Source organism: Anarrhichthys ocellatus, unplaced genomic scaffold, assembly GCF_004355925.1.
Source record: "Anarrhichthys ocellatus isolate YVR2014 unplaced genomic scaffold, GSC_Weel_1.0 scaffold31, whole genome shotgun sequence".
Classification (NCBI taxonomy): domain Eukaryota; kingdom Metazoa; phylum Chordata; class Actinopteri; order Perciformes; family Anarhichadidae; genus Anarrhichthys; species Anarrhichthys ocellatus.
In genome coordinates, this window is record NW_022280061.1 from 850,721 (window position 1) to 872,155 (window position 21,435).

Sequence of the window (21,435 nt, forward strand, 5' to 3'; positions counted from 1 at the left end):
GTGTGTGTGTGTGTGTGTGTGTGTGTGTGTGTGTGTGTGTGTGTGTGGGTGTGGGTGTGTGTGTGTGTGTTTGTGTGTGTCATTATCATTGTGCTGGGAGTTGTTGATTTTTCTCTGGCAAACGCTTGATTTTGTATCAATGAAGCCCATTTCAATTGGCAGAGAAAGAGAAGGAGACATACAGACAAAGCAAAACATTGTTTCTCTGATTCGTGATTTTTGCCAAACTGACTAATTTGCCAGCTTTTATGTTGATTATTGATTTTGCTTAATTACTAAAATAATGTATCCTATGCCAATGGAGCCAAACAAGAATGGCAAAGAGAGCAATGATGTGTGTTTCTGGCCTTCTAGTTGTATTTCATTTTGCCCCTTCATTTCATTATAATAATAATAATAGCTTTATTTATATTGCACTTTTAAAAGCAGAGTTCACAAAGTGTTTTGGCAGACAAAGCAACATATACAATATATTGTATATTAGTAAAGTAATACTTTATATCACAACTGAGCCCAACCAGATTTAGCAGAGGCGTGTTTCTTAAATTACAACTTAACTGTAGTCTAAAAGGAAAAGAGAGCAGAGAGCGGTCACGTACAATACTATTGTAGTTTTTAAATATAAAAAGAAAGAATGCAGAAGAATAAATGTCCTACGACTAATCCCTTTGGCACACCAATAGATAGTGTCAGGGAACTGGGGATGCTGTCAGTGTGTACACACTATGGCTGATAAGAAATATCAGCAGTAAATGTAATAAATAAATTAAATTAGATACCAATTGTGAATAAAAAGGCTTTTCGCTGCTCACAAAGGGTTTCAGATTGTTCGACAGCGATGACAGTTTGGAAATGGACCTATTATGATTCAACAATGCAGAGTCACCAGCTTTAAGCAATGGCGGGACAAAACCCTCGATAAGAGGGCTGCCTATTGACGCTGAGGAAATATTAAAAACGATATGTCAGTGGAGGTGCAATAACATCACCTGCTAATTTTATTAGTAAGGCTCAAGATTGTTAAGACCGGCCAGGCAGTGTGAGTGTTTTTTTCTACCTCAGTGGAAGTGAACATTTCTAAAGGAAAGACAAGAATAAATAGTGGATAGAGTATCATGACTGATGGTTGTGCTGTTGAAAGCTAAAAAAAACGATCTAAACATCTCCAACAAGGACCTAGATTTACTGAAACGCATGTTGAAATAGTGATGAAGCTTGTTATGTAATAACTGTAATTGTCAGTGAATCTTTGACTTTATATAGAGGATGATTATGTCTTCTGATTCAGGGCCTTTTCCTTTTTGACATTTGATGGTTGACAGTATTAATGTAGAAATGTTCAAATACAATAGCCATTCAGTACAATGTACTATATATAGTATTGTGGATATATATATATATATATATGTATTTATATATCCACAGAGATAGCATGAGACATTGTTTCCAAAAGACAACAATATGAGGTGAGACATACAATACACCCAGTAGCCTGATACATGCACATGTGTGGACCCACCACAAGCACTCAAGGCTGCACTAGTTTACAAGGAAGCTAAAATAGTCTACAGTGATCTTAGTGAGATAAAACATCTGCTGACATTTAAATGGGAAAAGCCTTGATATAGAGAGTAAGTCTGGGATGCAAGGACGGAAATCAATGTTTGTTAGATCTCAAGGAGCAGAGACAGAAGAAATGAAAAAATGAACAATTTTATTAAAAAACCTGCAAATCAGAAGTAAATATATATATATATATATATATATATATATATATATATATATATATATATATAACTTACAAGCAGTATTTGCTATGGTTAAGCCATTTCTTTCACCCACCCACAATGAATATGAATAATCTAAACGTCTATTGCCTATTCTTGCTCAGTTATAAATACCTTTCAACACGATTACCTGAGTGGGCTTTTAATTCAAGAAGAACACAGCTCTGCTGAAACGCTTATTACAGCCTCTGATCTGTTTTTCCAAAACGCATTTAACAATGTGAGAGAGAAAGGGAAGCAGATGACGAGAGGGATGGAGAAAGAGAAGAACAAAGAAAAGCCTCGACAAACAATTTCAAGGAGAGAGCCAAACAATGAATGGAGAGATTTTCCCATTTTCTTCTGTTTGTTGATGAATTCCCATTGTGTTCTAGGCTTTGGCAATATTGTTCCCGAGTACCATTCATGCCAGTGATGCATACTGGATTGAAAATGAAACAAAAAGACAAGCCGTGTGTGAAAAAACAGACGAAGCTGTCGTGTTCAATCAGAATGTGGCTTCTGTGTTGGACAGTCGAGCAGCGATGTGGAATGAAAACCTGCTGATTAATTTTAACATCATCGTCTTCATGTTTTTGGAATTGAGAGTGTGACTGAGAGAGGGGGGGAATATAGAGGCATTGCAGGGAATGTAGGTATTGGGAATTTGTTCAAACTAATTCTGTATGTATGCCTTTCTCCGTCTATGTGTGTGTGTGTGTGTGTGTGTGTATATATATATATATTCCAGGTTGTGAGTGAGTTTGTCATTCCCCAGGCCTGGTGTGTTATTGCTTATCGAATGAGCCCAACGCTCGACTGTATATTCGGCATAATGACTATAGATCTAACAACAACACTGAAAACCTCTGGCTGGTTTAACTTATCGATCTGACACACTCTTATCGCTGTGCTCTGCTGCCACTTGGACGTTTGTGTGTGAGTGGATTACATGGAGACCAATATATGGGGTTAGGATTGGTTTTGTTAAAAGGTCGCCCACCTCTGATGTGATGAGGTTTGTTTAATTACAGATTTGCAATGAAAGGGATCAATGTTAATCAAACCATTACCCTGAACAGATTACAACTCAAACTTCGGTTTTGATTTCACACAGATTTCCACAAAGGATTGTTGTTTTCAATTTGAGTTTTAGGTTTGCAATTGTCAATGTCTTCAACTCTGGCTTAAAAACATCCCCTTGCTTTACGTTCAGCAAGTGTAGTTTATGGTATCGTCGTTTGCTAAACATGAATGACTAACATTTAGTTGTTCAATGTGGGATTCATGCAAAATCAAGTTGTAAAGTCCTGCATACAGCCAAAAAACAATCCAAAGTACATCTTTATACTGAAGTCGCCAGATGCAACCCCCAATCAAGATACAAGTCAAATCGCAAACAACATCACTGTATATCTTGATAAGACTCGTATAAAATGAGATGTGAACTGAATCTCACGATCCATATTCACACATTACACGTTTTATCATAATAGTTAACAAATACAAAAGCGTACCCAACATAACTGTAAGTGCAATGCAATATCAGCAGCAGCAGAAGGAAAGTGCATGGGCATATTTTTAGTACGGTGTTTACCTCGTTCAGGAGGCCAATTTATCTGCATCATTGATGGTGTGAGAGTTGTGATTTTCTCCTCTTTAAGTTCTGCATGTCCCCAGCTGACCTGTCCCCATCTTCCATCTTCTCCTCTTCTCTCCTCATTGTCTTATCCTCCCGATGTATCTCCTCTCTCCCTCTCTCTCCTCTCTCTCTCTCTCTCTCACTCATGCCTTGAGTACATTTCTAATTTGAAAGGCTTCGTTGGTTTGTCACGCCTAACAATTAATGATAATCTGCTGCAGCACTCTGAACAGAATTTATATCTCCACGGACAGTTTCATGAACATTTGTGTACACGGAAAGCGAGCTGGGTACCAGGGAAGCAAGACTAACTTGTTGTCATGGAGCAACACATTTTGTGTGAAAGTTACTCCAATGGAAGGCTGAATTAGTTCAATCCATATGGAAACAAGGCTATGATATCAGTGTCTTTGCAAATTTCAACTTCTTCATTCATCAAAAGACACTGTATGATTCCACGCAACCTACTACAATACCCATAAGCCTCCCCGAACTGTGAGCGAGCACGTGATCAGAGCAGCTGTTGCATTTGCTACGCTGCCTCCACCGTCACTCTCCTAAGCACAGATTTGACATGGTACAGTAGCTGCCTCTTTGCTCTGTAAAAGCCCTTACTACCATCCTGATACCCTGCATGGCTGTTTGAAAGGAATTTAATCTTTCCATGTAAGTCTGATCCAACAATCTCTCGAGCATTCACTCATGTGGAATCTGTAAAATGTGACACAGCTGATCGCCAACCGGGACAAAGCCATTTTTATCACAGCGTGCCGGTCAGCTGATCAGAAATGGAACCGGGATGTAAAGCACGCAACACAAATGTGTCTGATACTGATTTTTTTCTTTTGTTTTGTTTTGGGGAAATTGTAAAAGGGCCTATAGGCCTACTAAAAGCAGTGTTTAATTATTGACCGTTTCATGATCCAACGAGGCTGGGAGAAAGTTAGGGAAGAAACCAATTTAAGTCCTTACTTTTCATGTTGGTTACTTCTAGGGTTGATGAATAGGGAAATAAAGGTCATTATTAGTTAATAATTAATTAATAATTTGGTGTGAAAGGGAAACCGAAAGGTCTAAACAACAAAGGCAAATGTGTACAAATTAAAGTCAAAAATCAAGTTAAACAAATTTAAGCTTTGTATGAGGATTTTTATTTGAAATTGTGTAATTTGTGATTTTAATGCATTGACTTTTGTTTGAGAAGGCTTCCCACTGTGAGCCAAATCATCCCCCGTCCGCTACCTAACCTCTGTTGCGCTCTCTTCTATAACTCAATGGGTTTTCTCAGCAGGTGCTTCTTTTCATCTGTTTTTGTGACAAGCTGGAATGTGTTCTTGGGGTTTTCTGTCTGCATTGTAAGCTAAACTTTCAGCACCATGTCGTTATGACAAAAATAAATCAACAGGTTTTTTTTTTTAGCATTTTAAAACTAAGTCCCTCATGAGCCTTTGACAGTGTGCTCATGGCTAAGACTCCTGCGATATGTTGTAGCTGAATGCTGCCAAAGTTAGCGCAACATGTACATCAAGTGTAACTTATCATTGTCTGTTGCCCATCCTTTCTCTTTAATATATTTTATTAATTAATGGTTATTGTGTGTTGCTCGTTGATGTAGATATTAATAATCAAATGCTTGCATTAAAAATGTATCCCTAACAGAATGTTACAAATGTTCTATGTAAAACAGGATCTTACTGTGGATGAATACATGATATTCCCACATCTCATCAATATTACACTGCTCATCAATGACTCATTTTAATAAGCACTGCTGATTATCTGGAGATCCTTAAAAGCTCTGAACATGTCTTTAAATTGTCTAAACCTAAGACACTAAATAGTGTAGATGTCTTAAATACTGACATTCATGATGTTATTTTGTTATGGCAAATTTGCAAGATGAAGCAGATTAAACACGAGGGACGCCATCACTTTTGTACCTCCGTAAATGTAAGACACGATTGAAATGGACAGCAGTTAAATTGTTCCCAAATAAAATGTTCTTAAGTTAAGCCACTTTTGATGGGTAAATACTTTGTGTTTTCATTCTGGTTCTGTCATTTTAACGGGCTTCAATTTAAGGTAGCACTACTCCTAAAGTTGGTGTTAAATCATGAGGAGCTGTGGTGATAAACCGAGCTATAAAGGACTGCCGGCCTGCACCTGTACATTGTCAGATGACAATGAGAGTGAAATGAGAGAATTAGACCCCAAAAACATACTTTGGAAATCAAACACGCACCTCTGACCCATGATATAACCATACAGTCAATTTTAAGCCATTTTATTAGCTAATTGTCCAAAATAACATGTGATTGGATCATTTTATGGATATAGAGTCAGATACATTGTTATACTCTGAAAATGTATCTGAGTCTGTTTGAAACCTGATGGCAGTTAAACCGTAACCTTTCCTGTAACTGATTCCAAGTCTGTTCAACCTCCAACCGCAGGGGGACTCGTATGAATAACTGATTAAGTATACTATGTATAAAATAATGATACAGTTTAAGTAATGGATGTTTATATCATTTATAAACATGACTAATAGAAAACTCATCAGAGTGTAGATGAGCAAAGCAAATCAGTGAATTCTCTGGCTCTGTGGAGATGAGGAAACTATATGTGGGTAAAAATACATTTTCATTGTTTGTGCTCAACTTGTGATTTATTTCATGAATATTTTTGTGTCTGTCTCTCTCTGTATGTATCTCCGTATTTTTAGGATGGAATGGGGAATCTGCGGGTGACCAAGGAAGGTGTCCGATTGGAGGGCGTGTCCGAATTCTTATTGCCTCTATATGTCAAAGAGATCCAGTCTCGCAGGGTAAGAAGTGTGTACATGTGTTAGTGTGTGTACGTGTGTGTGTTTATGCGCCCCTTCCAACCCTTATAATGAGCAGAAATCAAATGTCCCCCAGCAGGCAAGATCTATTTGTCATGTATGTGACACATTATGATGCTGCATATGATCCAGCAGTCTTCCATATCTTCATCCATCACACACAGAATCATCATTGATCCTGTCAGCTGAGGCGACATGGACACTATGTCACTCTATATAGGACAATCATTTGACACTGTGTCTGAGTGCTTGAGTGTGTCTGTGTGTGTGTGTGTGTGTGTGTGTGTGTGTGTTCATATGTATGAATGGTAAGCAGACGGGGGATTGACTGTAATAGTGTCACACTGTCACAAACACATTGCCTGTGTGTGTGTGTGTGTGTGTATAGAGCGGGGGAGTGGAATTTCAATTGTACAGCAAGAGATTAATGGTGTGATGGAGTAGGACAGAAAGATATAGGACGATTGATAGACGGGACATTTATGAAAGATGCTGATCCGATTGCAATTTTCTTGGCTGATTGTGATCTGCCGATTCCAATGTTTGCCGATTCTGAAGAACTATAATTGACAGCAAGGCTCCATGCATACTAATTTTCTTTTTCCACCGTCTTTGGACCGTCCAGAAGTCATTCTGAGTGTTGTCATATTATTTCATTTTTGTCATCTGTCGTGGTTATTTGATGTAGTTTTTATGATGTATTATAAGCTGCTATGAGCTAGTGTTAGGAAGTTAAACGGGTTATTATTCCCTCTCTAATATCTATTATATATTGCTGTCAAAACACCTCTTTCAAACAACTGGATTTATGCAAGTTCCCTGCCAAAAAACTCAAAAATCTTGCAGCTCTTCCTGTTTTCAAGTGCAGCATAAATCAATGGTCACTACTTCAGCTGTTGCTACATTAATATTTACCCCCACTTTATGGTTTTATGCTTTTTGCCTCACATTGATGATGTACGAGTCAAATTCTGTCAACAGCCTCACAACTCTTTTGGTTCAGTCTTGAAAGCCTCGAGAATTGAAGCTCCCGCACGTCTTACACTGCCATTATTTTATAGTTCTCCATTAGTCTCGAAGTCGTCGACTGAGACACTTCATACATATTTGACAAAATGAATACTAAACTCCCCAGGCCACAGCAGCGGCAATGTTCTCAGCTGTTTGTGTAGCCCGCTGGTAGGACCGTTAGCTGTTAGCTGGTAGCCACACATAGCGTGCAAAACATAAAAGTGAGCTAAATGTTTCCCCCACTATGTTTCACTCGCAGGGGTGCAGTTAAGAGTAGTGAGTGAGAAGTCTGCAGTCACTCAATGGCAGTATCAAACAGGCAATAATAGGTCTCAGAAAGAGTGTCACTGCAGCCACGAGACGTCCTTGAGCATGAGGCCTGAATGAGCACAAAACTATTTACAGTTTGGTGCAGCAGTATGCAAAGTTAGCCATGGACAGACACATAGATACACACATTTACTCATGCACACACACACACACACACACGACCAATCTCATCTTCTCCTGTTGGAGATAATAAAATAGCTAAAACCTATTTAATACAAGATAGAAGTGAGCATAAATGTTAGATAAACCATGAATTAAATATCATGACTTTTTAAATATGTGAAGATAAACCTCTGTGTATATCTAAATTGTAGTTACAGTAATACTTGACCACACAACACATTATTCATATATGCTTATATATATTTTAACTCTCTATGTTACCTCACTTTAGATGAGGTCACATAAAACACTTTACTAACGAGTAGTAACTACCTTAATAAATCATGAATTAATGATGAATTGCATTATTAATATGCGTTTATAAAGCATATATTAACATAGTTCCTAACCATTATATATATAAATGCATGAATAATGTACATTTAAATAAGTTATTCATCATTTACAAATGGTTTATAAATTATCTTATTAATCATCTACACCTCCTTAATAATTGGTTTGAAAAATATATAATACTTCATTTACAAATGGGGAATCCATCATTTATAAAGTATGAAAACACAATAATGAAACACATAATAGACAAGCTTATTAATCAAGAATACAACATGTATAACTGTTGTTATGAACTGCATACTAATGAATTATTAATGTAGGAACAATGCTTTATAAATTATGAATTAAGTGTAACTAATGCTTCATAGTGTGTAGTTATTATAAAGTGTTACCGAAAAATAAATAAATGGAAAGTTTTGCAAAAGGATGAGAAACTACTCTGTGCATTTGTTTACACGTTGTGGTTTTGTTTCCTTTAACGCTGTGTGATAACAGCCTGCTTATATTTCTATGTATATTGTACAGTATGTACTGTGTGTATTCAACAAGTGTGTGATTGTCAGCCATTGTGTTTACAAGTCTGTGTGACTGTGCCTGTGTGAGGCTTGCATGCGCCTGTCTACTGTAAGTATCTATTGGTATTTTGATGTCTGAGCTGATATTGATGTTTTGTGCCTGTGTGGAAGCCAATGCATATTTGAGTGTGTGCATGAGGCGGCGCGTATCTTCTTACATGAAGCCAAACAGCAGGTTGCCCTCGCATTTCCTAAACAGCAGACATGCTCTTATTTTTATGTACACGGCTTTTACTGAAGCGTGGTTGAATTGAGGGGTGGGAGCATGCTGAATCAGAGGTATCCACCAAACTCCTTGAAGACACAACAGTCTACCGCTTGTTCTGTGAGGAGACATACTGTAGAGAGATGGCGAGACAAAAAACAGAACCTAAACAGATACATGAAATAAACAAAAACAGCTGACTATGGCGAACTGTCCTGTACTGTGATGGTTGTAGACTTACAGCTAAACCAGAGACCTAGTTCCATGGACACACACACACACTAAGAACCCATTGAGATGATAACATGTAATTAGCCAAGACAACGCTGAAAAAAGAGACACAAACACACTCACCAGCCCACGGAGGATCTCTTGGGTCTGGCTAACTGGAGGAGATAAGAGTGCTTCAGCAGGAAGAGTGATGGTGAAGTGGGAAATAGTGATACACACAGAAAAGTGCAAGAGGAAGAGAAACATTCAAAAGCAGGAAGCGATGAGAGACAATACTGGAATGAATGGAGAGAAGAGATAAGAGACATTGGGACATTGGAGGCTTTAGCACTGACATTTGCAGCATTTTGCTCCTCACTTATAAGTCAAAGTGAGGCCGAACACGGAAGGGGGGAAGAGGAGGAGAAGGATTTGAATGCTTTATGCATGAAACACTAAGTCTGAGATTTAATTTGTTTCGACATACATTTTTCAAGAAAGAGGTTGAGATAAGTGTAATAGTAAACAAAAAACGTAACAAAATACAACTTAAAGTCACCTCAGGGGGCCGTAAAGAACCAATTAAGAAGACGAAGAAGACGCACTGGGAAAGTTGCTGCGACAAATAACGCAACGTTGAGATTTATGCCTCACAGGAAGTGTCTTTTTCAGTTTTACAAGAGAAGACATAAAAGATGATGAATTACTGGTTTACTTTGTAAATGTGTGTCTGGTTAATCCACCCTCCGTTAAAGAGACACACGCAGCAGCCGCTTCCCAGAGCTTTTCTATGGGACCCTCCGGGACCGTCTCCCACGCAGTGGATGAGACAGCCTCAATAGGGACTACCTAACATCTATGTTATGCAGCCTCTAACGTCTCTCTTGCTGGTAATCTGTACCCCTGAATTCATTACTCGTCATTCATTACCATGGTCCCCTACTAAAGGAAGCTCTCCAAATTCTCCATTGATTTATTCATTTTTTTTAACTCAATTTGGCTGATGTGATGAGTTTGTTTTAACCATCTGTGTAATCACTGATGTGGTTAATTAACTCATTTAGGAAAGTTAGCCAGAACCTTTTTTTTTTAAGGTATCTCGGATTTCAACTTCTGCCAGCTAATCGGCATCAAGTATATTTTGTTGCTATTGTAATAACATTTAATGATTCAGGGATACGTTAGTGTCATTCTGCAACACAGGGTTGTACAATGGAATGCAGTTGTAGCCTTTTCAACTGCAACCCATCAACTTTTACCATGTTTGAGCATTAAGCATCGTTGATGTAACCACCAGTCGTAAAATGCTGTGGACAGTGATCGTCTCAAGGTCTGCTGCACTTTATCCAATCCCCATGCTTCCCACTTCCATTTTGACGACCAGTCATAAACTCAAAGATGACAAGTTAAAACAAAAATGTTGCAAAGTTTAAGGGAGCTGCCCGGTGCCACGTCTGCGTGCGCCACCATTTTATCACAGGTTTACCTTTCCCTATCTGACCAGGACCCTTGTCACAGACCTGATCTGGGAGGGGTTATGGTTTGGTGTCCCCGATGGCAAGCGTATAATGCACTTAAAAAAATCACAAAAATATAGGCAACAAAAATCTCATAACTTATCATTTTGAGAAAACAAACTTTAGGATATAAAGGAATGTAGGAGAACGGAGAAGATGAAGATGGCATCCCTCTCACACACCGTATGTCTTACTCAAAAAACATTGCATACACACACATTCAAATTTTGCATAATCCGGGCCATGCCCCATCAGTGCATTGTGGGAAAGGTAAATGGATTATTGTGACCCCCAGAGAGCTAAATACAGAACTCTGCACATAAACCACACACCAACAACAACAAAAATGACACACTGAGAAATGAAATTGGCTGGGTAAAGACAGGGTGCAGGAGAGAGAAAGATAACTGTGGAGCGGAAGGGAAAAGAAAGAAGTAGGTCTGAATGAAGTAAAGGGGTTAGAGTGAGGCAAACAGACCTAAAGAGGTGGGAGAAAAGGTCAGAATACATGATAAGGAGAGCGCAAAGAGAAACAAAGGAAAACAAGAGAGATGAGAAACATAACTGGTGGAATAAAGTAAGGTTTAACACCCCAACGTGTGCTGCGGATTTTGCCATTTTTTCTTTGAGTCCGTATGTTTTGCAATTTTAACAAGCTGGCCTTAATTTCCATATCTGCTGGAAGGGGCAAATGGTTTAATTATGCTCATGTTTTGTTTTGTTTAGTTTTACCTGCCTCGCAGGTAAATAGACATTGTGCGAAGTCGAATACGTCGACATTGGCTGTAATTGTGGCAGAACAAACCTTGTGTTTGAATGTATTTTTGAAGCAAGTTCTGAGAATTGTTGCTCGGATTGTTTAATGCTTCTTACCTGTGTGTGTGTGTGTGTGTGTGTGTGTGTGTGTGTGTGTGTGTGTGTGTGTGTGTGTGTGTGTGTGCTTGCGGCTCACAATCAAAATAAACGTTATTTATCTTGTTCTTTATTGGGCATGGATGACAGACAAATAGCCTCCCATGCTGAGAGAAACGCAGCAAACACAGCAGTGTAGTAACAATAAAATCTATAATAGTGTGTTTAACAACCACAGCATAACTGGCTCAATCACCATACCATCTTGGTGCACCTACGTACAAGCAAAAAATAAAAAAATAAACATACTACATACATAATAGTATTATTTTTTCATCATGTTTGCTAAACACCGCACGATAGTAGCGTCATTGTAATAGTGTGTGTGTGTATTTTTCAGAAACTAATATTCAAACGTACTTTTTGGCCAGTTTTGACAACCCTAAATCACGTAACGTTTAGGGGCACTTACCAGAACAACTGATGCTGCCAGTTTTTTTGGGAGGACATTGTCCTTTGGCAGCAAGGAAACATAAACTTTCAATTATTACATAAGAATAAGCAAATGAGCTGTGCAGATTGGTGACGCTGACAGTACCACAGGAGGGTAATTAACGGCCAACTAGTAAAATAGAGAGCTCGCTATGGTTCCTGTGCATGATTTTCAGAAAGCTTGGACTTTTTTTTCTTCTTCTTCTAGGTCCTTTTGTAGGGGATTTCAAGCTGTGTTGGTGTATTTTAAAAAGCACACTATGGATGCAGTGTTCCCTCTGTGTCTTGCCCTCACTGCTCTATTCCCACAAAGGCCTGTCTTTAGTGACACACACACACACGCACACACACACGCACACACAAACACTGACTATTGCCACATAGGCCTTAACTGTCCCCATAGGGACCCCATGACGACCTATCACCACCACAGGAGGTGCAAAGAAAACTTCATTTATTCTTCTCTCGTGCTGTCTCGCTCTATCTTTTTGATTTGACTTTTCTTTTAATGTGTCTCTTTTCCCTTTTATCCCACCTTTTCTTCCTCTACCCCCTGCTAATTGCATTTCTTTCTCTCTCTCTAACGCCTGCTTTCCATGTTGTTCACCCCTATAGTGATACTGAGCTCCCGGAGACAGGCTTCGTTATGGGCAACAGACTACCTGGATAAGAGCTTCACTTCCTGGGGAGAAAAAAAAAATAATATTCCGGCACACACAGTGGAGATAGAGTAAATGTATACATGGAAAGGGAGGGAGGTCATGTATCAAATACGACATGAGTTAGGTGGCGAAGCTCAGCAAAAGAACAATTTAAACTGGAAACGAGAGTGAGATTATAAAGCAATAATGAATATAGGAGACGTAATGAAAGAAAAGTTAAAAGCAACAATCATTGAAGAACTCCTCTCATCCATATTCTGAACTGCAGCTTCAAGGAAGACTGAAAAATACTTGGGGGGAGGGGTTGAAGGTGGGAGGATGCCATAACTTTATTTTTTCTGTTTGTCACTTTTAGATTTATTACTCCCTCTGTCTGCCTCATACTTTCGCTGTGCTTCTCCTCTGGGGACCTGAGCTCGGTGAAACTTCTCCAACTCTGGAGCTGTAATTGAATAGCAGAGAGTTCTAATGGAACATTAGGCTGTTCCTGTGTTGGCAGGCCCTATTGATTTTGACTTTGCAGCATTGTAAACAATCTGGAGTAAATGTAACTGAACGGATGCAGACCTTGGTATGGGCTATAATTCCAGGGCTATCGCTGCGGAACTGTTGCGCTGTCGCAAGAAACTGGTACAGTGTGGTTTTGTTTGTGCTTTACTAGCGCGCTACCCTGGGCGGCTTGTGCTTGCCACTTTCTCTCAAGAATAATAGCGGGTAATTGTGTTTGGGTGACTTTTTATTCATGCCTGTTGTTTGTGATGAACAAAAAGATGCCTCACTGTCCAATTGTCAAGCACGCTTGATCTTAATTGCACATCACCTGGGCTGTGTGATGCCGGCCGGTTTTTTTATGGTGTTTTCTTTAGTTTGTGGTCGCGTCGAGGAAAGAGTGGCATGTTTTTAGGTCCATAGTGATTTTCATCGCCCTGAAGGCAACACCTTTCATGTAATAAAACCCCAAGATATCACTCTGACATACTGTCAACAGGAAGTCCAATCGCTAGGAATGTTTGTTTCGAATGGCATGTCATCCTCAGTGGGTGTGATTTCTCACACAGAGAGTTTCTAATGGTCGGAGGCTCGGATACTATTTAAATCAATGTATCACTATTTGCAGTGAATTGCACTTGAAAAAAAAAAGGCCGTGCTGTTGAGATGACAGTTGCTGTGGAAAAAGGGAAATAATATTTGGGCGACATTTGTCCTGGTTGGTAACGGCAATACAGTACACAAAAAGGGCACACACATTACACACATATTGAAACACTTCACGTCGCATGCTCTGATGTTTTGGGAATTTTCTCCATTGGGAACATCATCATTCACCTGTGCTACAGCTACTTATACTCTGTTCCTGGTCTTTCTATTACTACGCTTTCTGCGAATACATCTAATATAATGCAGTGTATTACAGTCAATGGGAGATATTTGACTTGTTTTACAATGATGCATTACAGCATTATAAAACATATATTCCAAAAGTTATCCCTACAGGCTGACACCACATGATCAGTCATTACTTAGATCCGATTGCTTGTAGAGCTAGAACAAGACATAGTTACACTTGATGAACATTTATCTAAAGTGTACTGATACTGAGACCTGTTCACTCATCTTTATAAGAAAGTCACCATTGACTTGTGATGCTTATTACATGATCACACCCAGCTTTTTATTCACCAGCTTAAAAATGTTTTAAGAGAACATGAGCTGCTGCTTTTTCCCACTCCATATTTCATTATTTCCCTTCCCTATTGCTTAAAAAGCGTAGCTCACCAGTCTACCATAAGAGAACACTCAACGTGCGACATCTTCAAGTCCAACAAATGTAAAGTGTATTTGATTTAAGCAGCGTGTCACCTTTAGCGGGTGGCACTTGCTACATGAGAATGTCTCCAGCCTTCAGCCTGTGGAAAGGAATGACTTAGACGCACTGTCGGTGATAATAAATGCCGACGTCAGAAGATGAGAGCTCCGCCAAGCAGACACATGCAGAGGGCTTGTCAGATGTCTGCGCTTCTTCCGTGTCCCCCAAAACATTAAAAAAGATATCAAATAAGAAGTCAATGCCGCCAGTAAAGTTAAATTGAAGATAATAGAAGAAAGACGAGTTTGACTGAGAGAGGTTTGCAAAGGTTAGCGGGGCCAGAGGAAGTGGCGGTTATTTGATCATTTTCCCAGAAGCAAGAATAAAGTAATAACTTTTCACATTCAACACTGAGCTTGGGAATGGTGTGTAGTTGAGCATGCGGGCATGTGTTGCTGTCTGCATGGGTAAAATTCCTGTGTGTCCGGTTTGTCAGTTTCCGGCGTGTGTGTGTGTGTGTCTGACGTGTTCTCGACCCATGTAAAAATAGTCTTCATTAACATTTAACAGCATTTTTCAGAATGTCAGGAGAATGAAATCCGCCCTGGAAGGGAGAGAGGAAACGAGACAAAATGAATAAGAATATTAATCCCTTGTTCCAAAAGATCAACCTCAAGCTGCTGTCTTAGAGGTCACAACAAATCCCCTCATCACAAAACCTGACTGGAGAAAAAAGGGCATGTCATGCCGCACCACGATGAATCGAAGAATTTTGATAACGCTGTCATTAAACCTTTAAGACCCAACTTGTTTTAAGAATAGCACTAACTATAATACCATCATTCAAAACCAATCATTCACCCCTAACCTTACCAATAACCGCCCAGTAGGCAGGTGGATTTTAAGAGATTTAAAATGATGCCTCTTTGCCAAATTGTTCCACCGTTGAGAGTTTCAGGCACCAGACTGAAAGTGAAAACATTGGCCAGCAATGGTGCTGAACGTGTCTCCATACATTCTTGTAGTGTGAACTACCTGAGAGTAGATCGAACCCCTTCAGCGCATGTGTCATAGATGCATGTTTCTCCAATGCGGTGCACTGCACTCGTTTACAGGAGGTAATATGTTATAGTTGGGCTGTTTTCTCAACCACAGAAGCTGTCAGGGTGAATTTCATGTCAGAGTTAATACCAGTACATAATGTATTACTTAGCGCTTGTATGGGGAAGTCGCCTTGCTTTGTGTAATTCAGCCTCTGTTATTTAAACCTGTACTTGTTTCTTCCCCTTTCTAACACCACCCCATGGGGATGCCCATGAGATGATAAGCCCTCCTTAATAAACTATTTTCAAAAAAGCAATATCTCCCCTCGAACACCTTACCTTCCTCGTAACTAATCCTGGCTCTGGGCAGTATATTCCTCCACATCCATAAATGCTGCATTCCTGGCATAAATACAGTAGTAACCATTGAGCACAAGGCCATCAGCTGTGTGCCAACACTCCATTTAACATTTGATTTAGTGAACTGCACACGCTCAGGGTCGTTGATAGTTGGCTGGGTTTCTTCTTCTTTAGTGCAGTTATATTTTAGACTTTATTACCTCAACCCAAAGTTCCTCTATGATTTTGGCTCTCTGTCGTTCCTGTACTTCTTCAACAAACATGCTTCAAAATGAATATAGCAGACACAATTTAAAACAAAAAAGATGGAAAGAAGGCTTTAAAGCGTGACGAGCAGAGTTTTCTCTGTAGATTGAAGTTTGAACACCCACCCCAATCCTTGCTGCTGTGCAGTAATTGGCATGATGATCAGGCGAGCAGATAGCTTTGTACTGACAAATTTATCTTTTTAGCCCACAGCTAGTTTCAGTAATAGCATCAGTGGGAGAATGAGGGCCTATATTAGACAAAGGGACAGTCAAGAAGATGGAAGTTCCATTCCACAGGCAGAGCTATGCATGTGTGTGTTAAAGCATTTGTTCAACTTAATCGCCATGTCAAATTAAGTGTGTAGAATATATGTTCTAACATGAGAGGGACTCATGTTACAGCATGATAATTGAAGGTTTGTTTAAAACTAGTCTCGTATGACCAAGCATAACCTCTCGCACAATCACTGAGTACTTTGACAGTATAAAGTAATATGTAAATTAATATAATACATTTAACAGCTCACTCTGTTGATACTCAACTCCCTTAACACACACTGACAAACACATTTTTTTACGCAAATATCAGCCTATACACAACTGACAAGACACGACACACTCGCACCTTGTACTGTACACACAGTGAATGCTGTGACGTTCTTACACACATGAACACACACACACACACACATATTCCACCTATGTGTTTAGGCGAATATGCTAAAAATACACCGCGCTGACATTGACGGTGGGTTTCAAACACCCCAGCATACACCTTGTCCCTGCCGGTGTTCTGTATGCACAGGTTGTTTCCAGGGAAACGGTCACAATCCACTGTGGGAATTTAATTAAGGGTGGACATTTGAATTAATTAACTAGACGGGAGTGTGGCATTATACTGCTCTGGCCTTATGACATTATACACACACTCATACACACGTGCTTGCGCGGACACACAAGCTTGCACTGAGGAGACACACAGATTAGATTTAATTACCAGTGTGTAGATCATTGGTACAATGTGGTTCAGCCTTAATTACATATTGTACTCTTCCTCTCTATGTGTGTGTGTGTGTGTGTGAGAAGAAGTGCAAGACAAAATAAGAGACTGTAAGTGGATCAGTTGCATTTAAGTTACATGAACATGAGTGCAAAGTAAGCAGGTTTTTATTTTCTGCTGCTCTGGTGTAGCATCCACATATTGGCAATTCTTACTTGTTATGCTAACTCAGCAATGCTTGGTCTCGACTGAAACTCACAAATTCCCTAAAGGAATATTCTACCAAACACCTGTGTTGTGAGTGTAAAACTCTCCCTCCCTCAAGTGGTAAAAAGTGGCACTAAAAAAATGGCAGTTTGCTGCTTCAAAAAGGATGGAAGCTGGAGCGAGCTGGGATTCACACCAGTCACAATACATGGCGACTGACCCTTCACCAAGCCCTGCCCCTTTGTTGTTAGACTGCTGGAGCTAGAAGCCCACACTTTCACCAACCACATTCCCTCAAGAAATATCACATCTTTGGAAAAAAAGTAATTACAGAGAGAAGGAGACAGAGGGGTCTAAAATATGTGTTTGAAGGAGACATCCAGGATGTCAAACTGACTCAGCAGTGAACCCTAATGTTGCAGTCCACCTGGCGATCGAGACAAAACACACTGAAATTAAGGAGTAACAAAAGGTCATCCACAAAACCAGGCTGAAAATGAAGAAAATCTGAAACGATTTCATGAGAGTCTATGGAGCAGAGCTGTATGGTTGTCGGACCCCGGTAGTCTGCATTCAAGGGCAGAGGTTACTTAGTGTTGGATCAATTGTTGGATCAGCTTCACATAAAAAATGTATTTAAATGTACATAAACGTTACACCTGCAGTTTAATCCACTTTTCACCTGCAATGCTCTAAACATGCCTGATAATCAAACTGAATTCTAAATTCGATGAGATGAGAAGAGATAAGTATCCCTCTGCTTATTTATTCACACTTTTAATCGTAGAGCAATACTCCTGAGGTAAATTGAAGGGACAACACCAAATGGTGAAGTGCTCCAGGCCTGGTGAATCATTTCGAGGAAAGCACTGCTTTGAGTAGCACAGTCCGTCGCTCTGCTGGTGGCTTACATGCGGCTTTTCTGAACCTGCCAAAACAGTGGAAGTGCTGTGTTGGGTTGTAGCCATTTTTCTAGCCAACACATCGTTAGCATTGGAGGCAGTGCATATGCAGCTCACAGTCTATGGGACTCACAGTCTAACTATATTGCACACAAAAGGTATAGTTCTAGTGGATTGAACCATTAATTATGTTCTGCTTATATCAGAAGAACTCTTATGTTCTGCAATAATTATTAGAGCTCCAGAGACATATCCAAAAAGGAGAAAAAAGACTGTAAATGAACAGTTGTTGTCAACCTTTGCATGGAGGTACTTTATAAAGAAATTGCCTCCAGCACTTGGACAGCCTCCCCTTCCTAAAGCACTAAAAGCAGCAGTATTCAGACATGTTTCCCTCCTTGATGGTGTACTTCCTGGTAAAATCATGAAGGAGTAAGGTTCCCATGACAGAGAGGTCCACTTTCTCTGGGGCCAGCACAATAACACAGCAATAGGTCTGCCACTGAAACAATCCCAGTGCTGTACTCAGATGTCAGCCTGGCACAGCTGAGGTGATAACTGAAGCTCGTCTTCTCTCTGAAGGTGTTAGTACCTGGCACAGTTGTAGAACAGAGGAGCCAAATACCGTACCAACACAATGGGAAGCATTGCTCCAAAGATGATGTCATCCAGCCGAGAGGAGAAGTAGAAACTGGCAAAGTCATTGGTCCTGCCATCCAGATCAAAATACAGTGGATGAATCATAGGCGAGAACCAAAACTGTCGGGCAGTCCCGAGTAAAAAAAGAGGGGAGAAAGTGATGGACCTGAGACAACAGACAGTCCAACTATTCCCAACTAGAACAAGTCCCTCAAGTTGAATTGTCTTTAACTGAAAGGCACGTTAGAAATACTAAATACCAAATTCTCACAAATATCCACTCCACACCAGTTCAAACTTCAAATATAATCCACATGTATTGTGTACACCAGTGCATTCCTTTGAGATGCTTCTCTTCTCTCAATATCATTTCATTAAAAAATGACTTCATGACCAAATGGCGCATCTTTCAGAAGGAGAACAGTTATGTAAAAGTAGAGTCAGTAACACAGGAGAGGGAGCTACCATTAGGCACTAAGCACTGGATGAAGATCAAAGCGAGATAGAACAAGGATGTAAATAAGCAGGGGGTTTTCAGTTGCCTGGAAACCTGAGCTTTGGAAATTAAGCGAAGAGAAGACCGTTAAAAGAGAGATCAAGGAAAAAGTAAATAGAAAAAGGACCAAAAAAAGAGAGATGGGAGAGGTGTGGTATTGTATTTCATCTGTACGGAAAATCTTGCATCCATATGTTTTTTTCTATCCCATCCTGGTCCCATCCTTGGACACCGTCTTGAAGAACGACTGTACTACATCTTTGAAAAGTCTTCTGTCTGAACTTATCTTATCATTGGATCCCTTGAACAGCCTCCTTTGTTCCAACATTGGACGCCGGCCATTGCTACCCTGACATAGTGCTCTGCTCCCTGTTCTTTACTTGTTTTGATATGCCCTCACCTTCAGCACTTCCTCACGAGGAGCATGTGCTGCAGTCTTGAGTGCCAACTGTACGTTCATATTTAAATCAGAATCAGCTTTATTGGCCATGTATGCTTACGCATACATACAATTTGACTCCGGTTTCCACTCCGCTCTCAAATATTGAACTCTTTTAAAACTGGCCTGTCGAGGTCAGAGAAATAGTTAGCCAACTGCTATGTGCTTCAGTATTTAAAGTTTATCGTGCTTGTTTATTAGTAGCATATGTGATACTGTATGTTCAAGTAAATTAACAACTTTATTACTTACTTTTTGTCCGTGTAAGTTGTTATTTACTTTATTCAAATTGTCTGTCTGCAGACAAAGTTAGCGACTGGTTTGTCAACATAGTGGAGCACTTAGCAGCTAAAGAGTCAGATACTTCCCTCAGGAGTTGGTATAGGTGGCCAAAAAAATTTTTTTTTATTGGAAAATATGTCCAAGATGTTTTCCCATGTGTGAAAAACAATTCTAGCCACCCATGCGTCTCTCCATTGTGTCCTGTCTATCTTATCCCATGCTTGTATGTTATGTCCCAAGCACCATTTAAAGAAATTACTCCAAGTACTCTTCTTCTTCTTCTTCTGTTTTTGCAAGCTATGTCCATTAGATTCTGCCTTTCCACTCAGACCCAGAATGTGTATTGCAAATTTTTCACAGAGTGTTTATCATTTCAATGGCTTTCACATCTGTCTGTACCACTCAAACCTGTCAACATGGACCAACGGTTACAAAGTCACGTCTCTCATCTCTCAAGTCCTTTGGCTGCTGATGTGTGATGCCAAACAGAAATTCAGTTTATAGCTTGCCTTTTCATGCTGACACATAATGACCTCATGTTCACTGCACACTATGAAAACGGAATGCATTCCAACAGGTTCATTTAGCTCCATCGGTTGGAGCCATTCTCTGTCCCTTCTATCTCCATCATGTCTTATCCCTCGGAATCAATTCCCACTTGTCTCTCTCACGCTCTCCTTGCATCTCTGTCAACCATTCCCATGTCCCATTTTATGCAATGTTCCCCCATCAAGAGAATCCACTTCATCTCTCTCATGTCCCCTCCTTGTAAACCATTCCCAGTAATTATGGAGGCAGCTACTTGACTGGGGATTTCATCAAATTGCTAAGAGCTCTGCCGAGACATGCCAACATCAGGAAATCCCAGTCATAGCAATGAGACACCAAAAGACCACAAGACATACTCAACTGCTGGACCTTTGATTAAAGCGTCAGTTTCGGAAACCAAATGTAAACACGAAGGTTGTCGCACTAAAGAATGCTAAAGAATGCTAAAGACTGAAAAAATAAAACAAACAATTACTCTCCGCCCTTGACTGTCTCCGTGCGAATAGTTATACATTTGCACAGATGTTGCACAGCTAAACAAGCTTGGGGATTTGGCATTTCACACCAAAAGAGCTAACTGTTACACTTGATTGGTTTTTGGCGCGGTATACATTAACAAGAATCCTGTACGACAAACAAAACATTTAGTCCATCTGAAAGAGTTTTGAAACGTGCCAATTCCCTGTTCAAAGTTTAACAAAGTGATTCACAATAATCTATCTGAGTTTCAGTTTGTTCAGTTTCTACTTAAACATCCGAGCAGTACGGGGGGAGAGAGATACAATAACCAACAGCTATGACAATGGGATAACACACTGGTGAGGCTGAGCTGGATGAAAGACACATCAGTAAGTGTTGATACATGAACGATTGAGAGATCTATTTCATTGACTGTTC

The 21,435-nt window shown here is 39.8% G+C and overlaps 1 protein-coding gene across 2 annotated transcripts in view; it reads left to right on the forward strand.

The window, feature by feature from the left end:
• Positions 1 to 21,435, forward strand: part of LOC116392941 (zeta-sarcoglycan) — a 272,383-nt gene that overhangs the window by 178,403 nt on the left and 72,545 nt on the right. For both annotated transcript variants that reach the window (XM_031864787.1, XM_031864788.1), the window contains exon 3: positions 6,134 to 6,235. In XM_031864787.1, coding sequence (XP_031720647.1) covers positions 6,134 to 6,235 — 102 coding nt within the window. The remainder of the gene's footprint in view (positions 1 to 6,133; positions 6,236 to 21,435) is intronic.